The sequence below is a fragment of the Gorilla gorilla genome, chromosome 12 (genome assembly GCF_029281585.2).
Source record: "Gorilla gorilla gorilla isolate KB3781 chromosome 12, NHGRI_mGorGor1-v2.1_pri, whole genome shotgun sequence".
NCBI lineage: Eukaryota > Metazoa > Chordata > Mammalia > Primates > Hominidae > Gorilla > Gorilla gorilla.
This window is the reverse complement of record NC_073236.2, coordinates 37,443,381-37,459,279: the sequence shown is the minus strand read 5'-3', so window position 1 is coordinate 37,459,279 and position 15,899 is coordinate 37,443,381. Positions and strand designations below refer to the sequence as shown.

At 42.5% G+C, this 15,899-nt stretch overlaps 1 protein-coding gene across 10 annotated transcripts in view; it reads left to right on the top strand.

The window, feature by feature from the left end:
- Positions 1–15,899, top strand: part of AFF3 (ALF transcription elongation factor 3) — a 569,022-nt gene that overhangs the window by 499,141 nt on the left and 53,982 nt on the right. For all 10 annotated transcript variants that reach the window (XM_063695620.1, XM_063695617.1, XM_063695621.1 and 7 more), the window contains one exon: positions 12,847–13,033. In XM_063695620.1, coding sequence (XP_063551690.1) covers positions 12,847–13,033 — 187 coding nt within the window. The remainder of the gene's footprint in view (positions 1–12,846; positions 13,034–15,899) is intronic.

Here is a 15,899-nt window from a genome sequence, read left to right as displayed (position 1 = left end):
AGTTGGGCCTCAGCACCTCACTCCCTGATATGTCTGTGTAAATGGCCTAATGGGCTGGTCAGGAGGATCTTTGAATTCTTTGGTTTGTAACTGAAAGAGTTCCAGATGCTACAATAGCATCAGCAGTGAAATGTGAGACTTAATTTATGTCCAAGTTTATGGACCTCCTGTATTACTGAGTTTCTCCTCTGCTAAATGTGGCAGGTTCTGTTGACTTTTATTGTTCCCTAAAGCCAATAGAAGGTTTCAGGGCCCTTTGGGATATCACAGTGGTGCATAAGTCTTCTTTATGGCCTAATCCCTTCCCCAGGCCATTCCCTACTCCCATCCCACTCCTGGTTCAGAGTTAATGAGCTGTGCTGCCTGTCCCTCCTCTCACCTTTTCCAAATCGGCTCAAAACAGCTCTAAGGTTCCTGCCCCAGGCTGAAGCTGCTGACCACTGAGGTTTCCACATGTGCTAAGCTATTATACATTCCCATCCTGTTTATTTTTGGACCTAAGTGTAATGTTTATCCCACTGAAATGTCATCAGGTATTGAAAAGCATTCTTCTAAGTGACTATTTGATCAAACAAGACTTAAAAACTACTTCAGTGATCTATTTAGAAAGTAAGGAAAATAAAAACAGAACATAACAAGGATGATCGCCTGCAACCATGGGTATACTCAGAGGCAGAATGATAGTCGCAAAGGCTGCTATTATTAAGGAAGAGTAAACATAGCTGAAACAAGCATTCAACACAAGAAGTTTGTAAAAGTATTATAAATGAACATGAAAATGTAGCAGCAAAGCCAGAAAATACTAGAGTTATTATGGTATATCAATCAAAAGCTGTTTCTTTGAAAATAGAAAACTTTTGGCAAATATAATGAAGAAAGAGGAAAAATTTAAAAAGAAGTAATATAATAGATACCATGCTTTTATTATAAGGGAACACTATATAACTTTTGTGGTAATAAAATTGAAAATATAAATTAAATAGGATCTTTTGGGAAAAAAATTCAAAAATTGACAAAAGAATTAATGGCCAATAACCAAATAATAAATTGTGAAAGATATCAAAGAATTGCCATTCTAAAAGGTTCTGAGATTAGATGGTTTTATTGGTGACAAATTATTTTAAACTTTCAAGGAACAGATAACTTTTATATTACTTAACATTTCCCAGAACACTATGAAAAGGTAAAACACTATCCAATTTATACTTTTAAGCTAAAACCATCATGATACAAAACCTGCCAAAAATCTCCCCCAAAATGTAAAATATGTGAATGTAAATATTAAGTTCCCCTGTGAATATCAACCCCCTAAACTCCTAAATAAAATGCTAGCAAGCTAAATTCAGTAATACATGAATAGTCATTTTCCACAATCACGTAGACTTGAAAATGGTGTCATGTGTTTTATTGGTGAAAAGAAAATGAGAATTTTGAAAATACAGAAAAGTTCAAAAACCATTTAATCCCCATAATTCCACCATCCAAAAATATCCACAGTTAACATTTGAATATCCTTCCAGCATTTTTTTCCTCTGTGTGTATATTTTTACATAACTGTGATCATGCTGCTTTGTAGCCCACACACTGGCAGGGAAAGACCACAAACTTACACCCTGTGAGTTTAGATGAGGTCCTCGGCTTATTTAGCCAAGGTCACGGAATGACTGAGGCAGAGGTGCTCCCACAGAGCTGGAACAGGTGTGCCATGCACCGGCTCAGATTCCAGGTGCCCCAGGAGGCTCTAACTCAATCTTGAGCAAAACCCAGCATCAGCAAAACCCTATCCTCTCCCAGGGAAAAAGCAAAGTCAACACTTAGATATTCCAATCCATTTCTCTGTCCCCAGCTAACTGGAATCCTGGAAAGCCCATTACCTCACAGATATGCTGAGAGAATGTTTCACTATGAACATAACATTTAAAGCACTCAACTTTCTATCCTTAACATTTTTACAGCCTCATTTCATTTGAGTCATTTTTCTCACGAGGCTGTGTACATTCTTGGTAACATGTCCTTTTCAGGTTTGGTATACACCCTTGTAAAATCTGAGCTTAATTCTCATAATAGCAGTTTTTAAATGAATGAATTAATGCCTAATTTGACTAGGTGATAAAATGGGCAGGAACTATAGCAGAGACTTTTGTAATTGTTTCATTCGTCAGCTCTTGAGATAATTAACTAGAGCTGGAGGTTGGAAGTATTGAGAGAGGGTTCCTTTCTACTTGCTAAATACCAAGTGGGTGGTTGCCTGTTCTGGGACAAGATGTTAATGCACTTTTTCCTCTTCCTCCTGCTAAGTACAGCTAAACTCCATGGATGTTACATATAAAACAAACATAGCAAGGCTGAAAGGCGGGGAGAAGGCAAATCAGCTTGGACTTTCGGGCCTGAGGAAAAGACATGGTGGTGACTTCCCCAGGTTTCCTTTTTTCCTTATATAGCGCAGAGTGGATGCTGGAGAAGCTGGCAACCTGGCAGCAGGCACAGACAGAAGCCACAGGAAAGCCAGTTCTCTGTAGTGAAAGGGTCAGGAAACGCATATCCTAGCAAGAATAAATTTTTTTTTTGAGATGATATCTCAGTCTGTCGCCCAGGCTGGAGTGCAGCAACGCAACCTCGGCTCACTGCAACCTCTGCCTTTCACGTTCAAGCAATTCTTCTGCCTCAGCCTCCCAAGTAGCTGGGATTACAGGCACACGCCACCACACCCAGCTAATTTTTGTATTTTTAGTAGAGATGGGGTTTTACCGTGTTGGCCAGGCTGGTCTCGAACTCCTGACCTCAAGTGATCCACCGGCCTCGGCCTCCCCAGTGTGTTGGGATTACAGGTGTGAGCCAGCATGGAAAACTTGTAGACAATAACCACCCTATTCCGGACAAACACCATGGGGGAAAAAAAAAACAGAACTGTGGCCCCCATCTTCATCAGCAAAGCCTGAGTGGGGAGCTTAAACTTCTACCTTTGCACAACTGTAGGGAGACAACCCTCCCTTCCCCTGCCAACATCGCATTAGTGGAGGCCTGCAAAAACAAGCAATAATTTTTAAAAATCAAAGTATTATAATACCAAAAACATTCAGAATACAATAGAAAATCACTCGTCATACCAAGAACCTGGAAAATCTCAACTTGAATGAGAAAAGACAATCCACAGATGCTAATACTGAGACCAACACAGATGTTGTAATTATCTGACAAGCATTTTAAAGCAGCCATCATAAAATGCTTCAGTAAGCAATTAAAAACAAGCTTGAGACAACTGAAAAAGTAGGGGCGGTCTCACCACAATAATAAAGAAAATACAAGGAAAAAGCAAATAGAAATTTTAGAACTGAAAAATTCAATAACCAAAATTTGAAAAACTCAATGGATGAGCTCAACCGCAGAATGAAGAGAGCAGAGGGAAGAATTACTGAACTTGAAGATGGAACAAGAGAAATTGCCTTATAGGAACAACAGAGAATAAACAGACTGGGGGGTAGGGAAGGACAGAGCCCCGGGGACCTGCAGGACTGTAAGAAAAGATCTTACATGGGTGTCGTCAGAGTTCCAGAAGGACAAGAGAAAGAGTGAGGCTGGAAATTATCCAGAAAGTTTTCAAACTCATAATGGCTTTAAAAATGCCAAATTTTACAAAAGACATAAACCTACAGACTCAAGAAGCTAACAAATCCCAAACAAGGTGAACTCAAAGAAATCCCCACCCAGACTCATCAGAGTCCAATTCTGAAGACAAAAGACAAATTTGAAAGTCCCGGAAGCAGTGTCCCAGAGAAATGGACGTTTACATCCACATAAAAACCTATACAGAAATATTCATATCAGCCTTATTCTTAACAGTCCAAAACTGGAAGCAGCCAGAATGTCCCTCATTGGGTGAATGGTTAAAAAACAGAGGAACCTTTACAGGTCCGTACCATGGAATCCTACCCGGCAATAAAAAGAAACAAGCTATGGATATATTAAAAATCATGGATGGCTCTCATGACATTGTGTCGACTGAAAAAAGGCCCATCTCAAAAGGACACTTACTATGAATAAATTGTATCTCAATAATTTAGTTTAAAAAAGAACACGTAACTATGTGATTCTGTTTCTATAACATTCTCAAAATGACAGCATTTTAGAGACGGAAAACAGATGAGTGGTCACCAGAGATTAGGAATGGTAGAGGGCAGAGGTCGGCGTGAATGCTCCTAAAAGGGTGTCTGTCATGAGGGAGATCTTTATGGTGATGGGACAGTTCTATATTTTAATAGTGGTGGTGGTTACATGAATCTATGTCAAGCGCGTCCGTGTGAAGAGACCACCAACAGGCTTTGTGTGAGCAACAAGGCTGGTAAGCAGTGGAAAGTTACAGTTAAAGGTGGTTATCTATTCTCAGCAGAGGAGGGGTCACAAGGTGCATGGTGGGGAGATGATGGAACTCATTGTCCAGAAGAAGAATGTCACGAGGTCGATCGGTCAGTTGGGGCAGGGCAGGAACAAGTCATCATGGAATGTTGTAAGGTTGGTCAATCAGTTAAGACAGGAGCTGGCTGTTTCACTTCTTTTGTAGTTTTTTATTGCCTCAGGCCGTCTAGATGTATACACGCAGGCTTGGGCTCAGAGGCCTGACAATCTATACATGTGATAAAATTACAAGGAACTATATATTGTGCCATTGTCAGTTTTCTGGTTTTGGTATTGTACTGTAGTTACATAAGATTTAACCTTGGGAGTAACTGGGTGAGGGGCACATGAACGATCTCTGTACTATTTTTCTTGCAACTTGCAGTGAATCTGTATTTATTTCAAAATAGAATTTTTTAAATAAGTGGACTGATCAATCAACAAGTGGATAAAGAAAATGTGGTGTATATATATACCATGGAATACTATTCAGTCATGAAAAGGAATGAATTAATGGCATTTGCAGCAACCTGGAAGGGTCTGGAGACTATTATTCTAAGTGAAGTGACTCAGGAATGGAAAATCAAACGTCATGTGTTCTCACTCCTAAGTGGGAGCTAAGCTGTGAGGATGCAAAGGCATAAGAATGATACAATGGACTTTGGGGATTTGGAGGGAAGGTGGGAGGGGAGTGAGGGATCGAAGACTACAAGTTGGGCTCAGTATATACTGCTAGGGTGATGGGTGCACCAAAATCTCATAAATCAATGCTAAAGAACTTATTCATGTAACCAAATGCCACCTGTTCCCCCCCAAAACCTATGGAAATAAAAAATTTTAAAAAAAATCCTAAGGTTAAAAAAATAAAGAAAAAAATACAAAATGGTGTTTGGTAACTGCTCTGTCTATGGAGTAGCCATTCTTTTATTCCTTTACTTTCTTAATAAACTTGCTTTCACTTTAAGAAAAAAAAAAGGTGGGCTGAGGAAGTGAGAGTGTTTGGTTCACCCCTTGTTTGTCCCTGGCCCTGCTAGTCTAAATTCCTGAGTGGGTAAAACTTCTTCTGGTTGTGGTCTCTATATTTTTCTATTTTATATTGAGCCATCTCAAAACGTGTAATAATGGGACACAGATCAGAGGTCTCAGAATGGTGCCCCACAGGCCTCTTCTTACCCACATGTGTTTTCTTTACCAAATGTGTTTCATTGCTAAAATACAATGAAACTTTTCATGGTTAAAACTTTTCAAATTAGTTACCAGCATTTTAAAATCAGGAGATTTGATATAAACATAAGGATTTGGGGCTTCATGTGAAAAAAAATCAAAAGATTTGGTAATAATGAGCTCTTGTTTCCAGGTACAGAGATAGGCTAGCCTGGAGAAGCAGCGTTCGACCTAGTGGGATTCTCCAGTTTGGTTCCTTCCTCCCGGCTGGGGAGCTGAGGGTCTACTGCCATTTATAATGTTACACATTTGTTTTGCTTATACCTGAACACTTCATTCATGGATGCTACTTGTGTGGCCCCCGTGGGTTCTCAATTTTCAACCTGATACGTATGTAAATGATAGCATTCTAAAGTTACCAGTTTTAAGAACTCCTGCATATTCCCAAGGGAACAGAAAAAAATACATTGCATGGATAAATTAGATGATTCCAATCCTTAACGTGGTAAGGGCTGCAATAGAGAAGTGGGCAGTGTGCTAGAGGGACTCAGAGGAGGAAACATCATTGATGCCTAGGGGAGCTGGGAAAACCTTTACAGAGTAGGGAAACATAGCCACTCAGTCCTGCAGAGGGAGTAGGAGGTAACGGTAACTCAAAGGAAAAAGAGAGAAAGGGCTTTCTGGCACAGAAAATAGCATATGCAAGGGCACCCTGCTGGAAACAGACCCAGCCTGTCCAGACGCTGAGAAATGTATTATTGCCAAGGTTTAGGGATAGACCCATTGAGGTGAAGCTGGAAATCTGATTGAGACCAGACCCTGAAGAGCTTCAAAAGCCAAGCTGTATAGAGAAATCATTCTTGGAAGTGTTGCAGAACAAACAATTACATTTCAGGATAGAAGCAACAGTCCTGCCAGTTGGGTTTTTTTTGGACGACAATTCTTAGCAATAGCAAACCTCCTCAATCCCGCATTTACCATTTTTACTTATCATGTGGTATGGTTTTAGATGAATTAATATCAATAGTGATGCTATTAATAAAGGAATACTGTTGCCAGGACACTGGTTACGGTTTGGATATCAAGCATGTGTTCTCAAAGAGTGTTGAAGAGGAGGAGCAAACATTATTATTCAGTCAATCCCAGTGGAGTGCCCACAGCATGTGTGGTGCGATGTGGGCACCACAGCTGTCCACACAGCAACAACCAGGCAGAGAGCCTCTCTCTAAGTTACTTGTCAGTTAAAAGTGTGTGGACAATTTTGGATATGTATTCAGGCCCCACAATACACTTGGCAGGCAGGAGCACCCTTGACTGTGAGATCCAAGATTTTGTCATTTTGGTTCCAGGCCTTTTTTTTTTTTTTTTTTTTTTTTTTTTTTGAGACGGAGTCTCACACTGTCGCCCGGGCTGGAGTGCAGTGGCACAATCTCGGCTCACTGTAACCTCCGCCTCCCAGGTTCAAGCAATTCTCCTGCCTCAGCCTCCCGAGTTGCTGGGATTATAGGCACCCACCACCACACCCAGCTAATTTTTTGTATTTTTAGTAGAGACAGGGTTTTACTATGTTGGCCGGGCTGGTCTCAAACTCTTGACCTTGTGATCTGCCTGCCTCGGCCTCCCAAAGTGCTGGGATTACAGGCGTGAGCCACTGCACCCAGCCTCCAGGTCTTTTCTTTTACGATCTGCATTCAGACTTAGCCAAGGCCAGATTCCAAAAGGAAGGTGTCATCACAGCCATAGGAAGAAACACACCAAGCAGATCATTTAGAGAAAGCTGGACCCCTCTCAAAGGTGTATTTGGCTCTGACCACTCACAAAACCAGCCAAACATTTCATGAAGTCAAAATGCAAAAAGTAAACAAACCATCCAAGAGGGAACTGTGCTTAAATTATAGCAGATGAAACTTGAGTACATTTAAAGAAATATTCTCAGAAGGGAAGAAGTCTGTCTTAAAGGTTGCTGAAGTACTCTTTTTTTTTTTTTTTTTTTTTTTTTTTTGTGAGACGGAGTCTTGCTCTGTCGCCCAGGCTGGAGTGCAGTGGCGCAATCTCAGCTCACTGCAAGCTCTGCCTCCCGGGTTCACACCATTCTCCTGCCTCAGCCTCCTGAGTAGCTGGGACTACAGGTGCCCACCACCACGCCTGGCTAACTTTTTGTGTTTTTAGTAGAGACGAGGTTTCACCGTGTTAGCCAGGATGGTCTTGATCTCCTGACTTCGTGATCCTCCCGCCTCGGCCTCCCAAAGTGCTGGAATTACAGGCGTGAGCCACCGCGCCCAGCCTGAAATACTTTTAAATATTTTTTAATTGGAAAAGTGACATTATAACCTTTTCGAAAGATTCAATCTCTTTTTTTAAAAAAAACTCATTAACCCAGTGTTGGATTTTTTCTCTTTACTTTTTCATTTAGTAATCACACATGAACACTTATTATGTGCCAGGCACTGTGCTGAGCTTTGGTGACACAAAGACTTTTATTCCATGATTTCAGTAATGTTTTCTGGCTGCTGTCAAATGGTACTGTGTTCATGAGATGGCACTGGGTCCAAGAACTTGGTAGGTAGCATGCTAAAAATTGTCCAAGCTTGTGTCATCATGTCAACCAATCCATGTTATCATTTCAGGAAAAAATCCACTATAATATATATATTTTTTTTTTACAGGGCCTTGCTGTCATCCAGACTGGGGTGCAGTGGCACAATCATGGTTTACTGCAGCCTTGACCTCCCAGGCTCAAGTAATCCTCCTGAGTAGCTGGGACCACAGGCACATGCCAGCACACCCAGCTAATTTGTTTTTTTGGTAGAGACAGGGTCTCACTATGCTGCCCAGGCTTAAGTTAATTTTTTTAAAGCATCTTTGGTATGTAAACATGACAACCAATTGGCACACCAAAATTTTCAGTTTGCAATTTTAAATATATAAAGCCTAGGCTGGGTGCAGTGGCTCACACCTGTAATCCCAGCACTTTGGGAGGCTGAGGTGGAAGGATTGCTTGAAGCCAGGAGTTCAAGACTAGCCTAGACAACATAGAAAGATCCTGTCTTTATAAAAAATACAAAAATTAGCCGGGTATGGTGGTACATTCCTGTAGTTCCAACTACTTGGGAGGCTGAGGAGGGACGATTGCTTGAGCCCAGGAGTTTGAGGCTGCAGTGAGCTATGATCACTACTGCACTCCAGCCTGGGCAACAACAAATTCTACAGACGTATGTATATGTGTGTGTTTGTGGCTTAGCCGAGTCCATCCTTTCACTAGCACTCGTCTGCAGGGAATGCCATTCCTGGCTTCCTCATCTTGGCTCTGCCACCCTCACTGCTGCAGCTGCCCCACGATGGGTAAAGCAGCTGCAAGCACCCGTGGTGGGAGCAGTCACTACACTGAGGCCAGAATGGTCAGCTGACCCCAAGGCCCCAGGCAAGGATGGGTTAGAGGAGTTGCCTTTGTGGAAGTGGGGAGAGTGATCTTGATCCCACAACTGGAGCTACGAGCGCCCTTCCAGGAAAGTCTGCCCCCATCTTTGCTATGATTGTTTCTGGATATTATGCATACTCTACCGGGACCATTGAAACATGAATATATTTAATCCAGACATCATAAATTTCACAACCCTTACAAGTAAAGTATGAAGAAAAACCTAAACTCTTGGCTCTCTCAGCTGTTTTAAAAACAAATAATAGGCCAGTAAAACTGTCATTTTAAGTGAATTTCATAATTTAAGAAAGGAAAACATTAACGTATAAGGTTTTTCTGCCAATGTAATTCAGATCAGAGATGCTGCCTCCTTGGGCTAGTGTGCCTCATCACTTCAGGACCGCAGCCATTAAAGGCAGGCAGCATGGTAACTGTTGAATGGGCGCTTTCCCAGAAATTAAAGTGCCAGTTTTCAAAAGACAGTCACTTTGTGGTGCAAGCCACAAGGAATCCCACACACCTTGCTGCCTCTGCTGTACACGCAAAGCCCAGAGCACACAGAACCAGCATCGCATGTTTTTTGTTGAGTGAAAGCAGATAGAATGTACTGATTGGTTTTCTATGATGTCCAATGGCTTTGATCACCAATCAGAATGTTCTTTATTCATCTTCATTTGCTAATCTTTGGCAGATGTCACTCCAGAGGGTGACAGAGAAACACATATCTTTCCTCCACATCTATGTCCCCCAACCCCATCCTTCTAACAAGGAAGCTTTTGAGCCATGTGTTGTTTTGCTTTTTTATTTTTGTGTGTTTCCCCCCAGTGTTTTGGGTGTTATGGGACCTACCAAAAAACGATTTTTTTAAGTTAAGGGGCACCTGTGCAGGATGTGCAGGTTTGTTCCATAGGTAAGCGTGTGTCATGGGGGTTTGTTGTACAGATTATTTCATCACTCAGATATTAAGCCTGTACCCATTAGTTATTTTTCCTGACCCTCTGCCTCCTCCCATCCTCCACCCTCCAATAGGCCCCAGTGTGTGTGGTTCCCTTCTCAGTGTCCATGTGTTCTCATCATTTAGCTCCCACTTATAAGTGAGAACATGTGGCATTTGGTTTTCTCTTCCTGCATTAGTTTGGTAAAGATAATGGCCTCCAGCTCCATTCATGTCCCTGCAAAGGACATAATCTTTTTTTTTTAAATGGTTGCATTGTATTTCATGGTATATGTGTACCACATTTTCTTTATCCAGTCTGTCATCGATGGGCATTTGAGTTAATTCTGTGTTTTTGCTGTTGTGAATAGTGTTGCAGTGAACATACGTGTGCATGTGTCTTTATGATAGAGTGATCTATATTCCTTTGGGTATATACCCAGTAATGGGATTGCTGGGTTGAGTGATATTTCTATCTTTAGGTCTTTGAGGAATCGCCACACTGTCTTCCACAATGGTTGAACTAATTTACACTTCTACCAGCAGTGTATAAGGGTTCCTTTTTCTCCACAACCTCGCCAACACCTATTATTTTTGGACTTTTACGTAATAGCCAATCTGACTGGTGTGAGATGGTATCTCAGTGTGGTTTTGATTTGCATTTCTCTGATGAGCAGTGATATTGAGCTTTTTTCTATATGCTTTTTGGCCACATGTATGTCTTCTTTTGAAGTGTTTGTGTCCTTTTCCCACTTTTTAATGGGATTGTTTTTTCTTGTAAATTTGTTTAAGTTCCTTATAAATGCTGGATATTAGAGCTTTGTCAAGTCCATAGTTTGCAAAAATTTTCTCCCATTCTTTAGGTTGTCTCTTTACTCTGTTGATAGTTTCTTTTGCTGTGCAGAAGCTCTTTAGTTTAATTAGATGTCACTTGTCAATTTTTGATTTTGTTGCAATTGCTTTTGACGTCTTTGTCGTGAAATCTTTGCCCGTTCATATGTCCTGAATGGTATTGCCTAGGTTGTCTTCCAAGGGTTTTATAGTTTTAGTTTGTAAATTTAAGTCTATAATCTATCTTGAGTCGATTTTTGTATATGGTGTAAGGAAGGGGTCCAGTTTCAGTCTTCTGCATATGGCTAGCCAGTTCTCCCAGCACCGTTTATTAAATAGGGAATCCTTTCCCCATTGCTTGTTTCTGTCAGGTTCTACAAACTATTAACATGGATCCCAGATGTTCATGTTCAGTCAGAATTCAATCGTCTTTTTTTATGATTCCATTGACAGTAACCATCTCGATTCAGCCAACAGGAAAGACAGATTTTTGTTCATGAGGAAGGAAAGAAATATTACAGCCCCTGAGCTCTAACTATCCCTTGCCCTACTCTGTCTTAAGATCCAGGATTCCTCACTCAATTCTAGACACAAATAACAGGCTGGAAAAGAAATCGCTGCAGCTCAGGCAAGGCATAAATGTGCAGATGTTGTCTGCTGCTGAAGAATTTTGTCAGACAATCAGTGTGGACCGTGACATTGGTGGAAGAAATGAAAACCCCACTAGGGAAAGTTATGTTCACACTCTGGTTCCCCTAACCCTGCGGTTCCAAGAGGTGCTTTTATTTTTAGATCCCCTGCAAGATAGTTTCTTGTCTGGTGGTTTTTATAGAAACAAAGCTCCAATGAGTATTACCTCCATCCCCACCCCCATACCCAGGATTTATGAAAGTCCTCTTTGGGCAAAGCACGTATCAAAGATTTAAGGGATGGGTGAAACAAGTCCTTTACCATGTCCAGGCTGCTTTGCACTTGAGACCATAAAACCCCCACAAGCTCCCTGGCCCCTGGCCTTCACTGATGCTCGGTCCTATAGAAGCACTGGTCACAGTTGGAAGCAGTTTGCTGACTCAACATACAAGAGTGACCGGCATTTTTGGTATTTAGAGCTTGACCTCAAAAGAACACATTATGGTGTGTTTCAATTTTGTTAATAAAGGACTTTGAAGATGTTGAATATTATGTGAGTACTGAAATTTTCTTTTCTGCTCAAACACTTTCTGGGTGGATGTATGCTATTTGAATTTTTATGGTTAATTAATTACTATCGGAAAGCATCAGTCAATTTTTCTTGTTATCTTTGAGTATGTAATGACTTTCTGGCAAATTTCAGCGTAGATATAAACATCAAGTATAAATGTGAAATGCAGTTCCTATAAGTCACAGCACCGGGACTGAATTTTAAAGTCCAGAATATACAAAAGTGTGTCAGTGAGGGATCTTCAGTTCTCTAGGAAAGGGCTCAAAGGCAGGTTACAGTTTATAACAACATCCCAGCACCTGTAATCGCTACAGCACTCAACTACAGGTGGGAAAAGGGAGGAAGCAAGACATGAACTTGGACAGTCCCTTGGTCTCTGGAACCTTCCAGCAGGTCGTGAAAGCTCAGAGCAGAACGCCGTGCCCTTCCTGACAGCCCTCTGCCTAATCCCTGCCATCATGCTGCATTTTCCTCTAGGGCAAAAATAAAGCAGTCATTTTCATGCTTTGCAAAATAGTTCAAGCTTTTTGGATTTCCTTGCATTTTTGTAGATGATTGGATTTGGGGATGCATTTGAAAAGCCATTCCCAGAACAGCAGCAAAATGGAAACAGCCATTTGGATGTTATACCACCTTCCCTTCCAAAATGGCCACATGAATAACCAGTGCCCGACTACCAAGGGGCACCAACTTCACCCCCAATTTTATTTCTGTATATGAGTTGCTTTAACCTTTAGGATGACTTTGACCTCGACGCCTGCTCTTTGAGTTCCAGGTCATGGTTGACAGATGTGTAGGCTGCGTGCCTCCTCCCTCTTTAGGGTGCATGACAGCTTGGTGGTGTTTTCCTGTTTGCTCACTTGGCTTTCCTTCCCTCTCCTTCCCGGGGGCCTCGCGGGCTGGCAGCGCCGTGGTCCAGCAGCCCAACTGCAGAACCTCGGTGCCTTCCAGCAAGGGTAGCAGCAGCAGCAGCAGCAGCGGCAGCAGCAGCTCCTCCAGCGACTCAGAGAGCAGCTCCGGATCTGACTCGGAGACCGAGAGCAGCTCCAGCGAGAGTGAGGGCAGCAAGCCCCCCCACTTCTCCAGCCCCGAGGTAAGCGCTGCCTGGCTCAGGCCTCTCCTCTGCCCACTTCTGTCTCTATGAGGATGGCAAGTCCGGGCATTGTCACTGTCACACTGCTGCAGGTCTCCTCCCTCCTGCAGACCCCAAGCCAGGTGCTGGACAGGAGGAGGCTGTGGGCTTCGGGCTCCACATTTTCCCCCTCCTCACAGTCTCCTAATTTCACAGGTTCCTTTGAAGTACAGAAACATCAACTTTCATTGCCCCCAGATTCTCTCTTGACTTCCAGAAATTTCCAAGTATGCTATAAACATCACTGACAGGAAATAACCTATGGCTCAGGTCTCCCTTGGGGTCAGCCAGGGCAGTCGCTGGACAGAGCCACTCACTGCCTGGGAAGTGTGACCACCCATAAATCACAAGGAAAGGGGTTTTATGGATTGGACATGGTCAGATTCTTACCTTTTTGCGGTTTGTCACGGATCAGAAGAAGAAGGGCTATAAATATTAATAAAACCTTCTTAACTGTGTTTTCTTTGTGAAAATAGAAAAAGAAAAATTAGCATCACCCTACAAAAAATGATGAAACCTTTTATAGCTGTGATGAGTATCTATGTGGAAGATTTAGGTGCCTCCTATAAAAACATTAGAAGGTACCAATAAAAACCATTGCTGTTTCTACTTTAAAGTAGGAAGGGGAAAATTAAATAGTAATTCAGAGCATGAAGATTCTTGGGAGAGGGCTGAGAGAAACTTCCCCAAGCTGCAGAGCTCTAAGGGTAGACTCTAATTTCTAAACAAGGAATAAAATAGAGTTTCTTCTTGAGTGTGTAAACATTTGACATGACTAATGATTGTCAGGTTTAATTTTTTACTTACAGCCCTCTGTACCATTTGGGGGGGGGGCCATATTCCTAAATAGGCTCTGAAATGGAACTAAACCCACTTCTACAAACCATCTCAGTGGGAGGAGAGCACCTTAATGGGCCCGATCAGCATCCCCATGTCCAGCTTTTATAGCGGTGCCTTGGTTGTTATCACACCTGAAAGCAGTGGTTCCATCTCAGGTTCACAGAGTGGCTCTTCAGTTCCTTCAGGTTTTTCCCCTCCCTACTTATTTCAGGAGGCTGAGGCTTTTTGCAGGAGCACTGTGAAATCAGGGACATTTTGTTTCCCCAAACTCCTCATTTTCTCCTCAGCACCTTTCTGCCCTGGCTCAGGACTCTCCATTCATCCTGAACCAAGCCATCTCTCCACACTCTCCTTCCCATGAGGTTCAGTCTCTGCCTCTCCATCTGTCCATCTATATCTATCCATCTATTTATCCATCTATCAATCTCCGTATGAGGGAAAGGCTCTTAGCAACATTAACCTATGAAAGCCTTATGGTAACATAACCCTGGCTTTTCCCAGAAACTAAATTATTATTCCTTCAGCATAATTTCATTTACTCATTCATTCATTCATTTACTCATTCAGAATTCATTCAACAAATATTTACTGAGCATCAGTCACACAGTACTTGGCCCTGGAATACACAATTATATGACAAAAAATGTCCCTATCTTCATAGAGCTGACATTCTAATGGGGATAATTCAAAATGAAAAAAATACAGGAGTTAAATAAAGTAGAAGAGTTAAGCAGGCTTCTTTAAAGCCTGCTTTATGCTATACTTTGTGGAGAAATTCTGGAATATTTAGTTATAAGAAATAACTGCGTCCCAGGGACAGTGCAAGGACAGGGCAGGCAGTGAGGATATCCAAAAACTGTTTGTGTCTGTGAAGATCATCCATCCAGGCTCCTCCTTGTGGCTTTGCAGGTTAAATTCGTGAATGTTCAGGCTTATTTTCATCCTGAAATGTAGGTCCTAGAGCTCCTGTGTTGGCTGGAACCTCGTTTAAGACCAGTACAGTTGGCCGGGCGCAGTGGCTCATGCCTGTAATCCCAGCACTTTGGGAGGCCGAGACAGGTGGATCATGAGGTCAGGAGTTCGAGACCAGCCTGACCAACATGGTGAAACCATGTGTCTACTAAAAATACAAAAATTAGCTGGGTGTGGTGGTGGGTGCCTGTAATCCCAGCTCCTCAGGAGCCTGAGGCAGGAGAATCGCTTGAACCCTGGAGGCGGAGGTTGCAGTGAGCCAAGATCACACCACTGTACTCCAGCCTGGGTGACAGAGCGAGACTCCGTCTCAAAGAAAAAGAAAGAAAAAAAAAAGAGCAGTACAGTTATAAAGTGCTTTAAGCAAATGCTTTCTAAATGTCACTGAGATAATTACAAAGACTTGAACTCTTGGGTGATGAAAGGAGGCTCTTGTCATTTCTTCCAGCAGCTATCAGAGGCCCCTCGCTAAGGAGAAGGGGCAAGAGCCTCCTGAAGGAGTCAGTCCTAAAAGTTTAAGTCACCTGAGGCCATGTGTGGTTTTGGATTCCTGGCTTCCCTACGCAGAGGACTGCAGAAGCAGCAGGTGATGTGTTAGCCACGCTGCACGTTCATTCTTTCTGCAGGAAAGAAATGTATTTGTTGGAATAAAAGTAAAGTTCTTTTAACACTTTTCCTAAGGATAATACAGACACACACACCCTTTAGAAAGCAAATGAGTTTGCAGACTGCAAATGGCAAAGGCGGGAAGTAACATCACCCTGTGTGTCCTCCGCAGCTGTGCTGCCTGGTCTGGCGGAGCTGGCCCAGGTCACCTTACAGAGGGCAGTAAGACTCCTTTTCCTGAACCCCACATGACAGTCAGGCTCTTCATAGCCATGCACCTCACATTCCGCTGCTCAGACCAGTTTGTGCTGCTTTGAAGCAGAACGCCTCTGTTCCTCACTCCCCTGCTGTAACATCCTGCTATGGGCGTAGGAGGCGCCCCGTATTCTCCCCACCATGTCCCAGCACT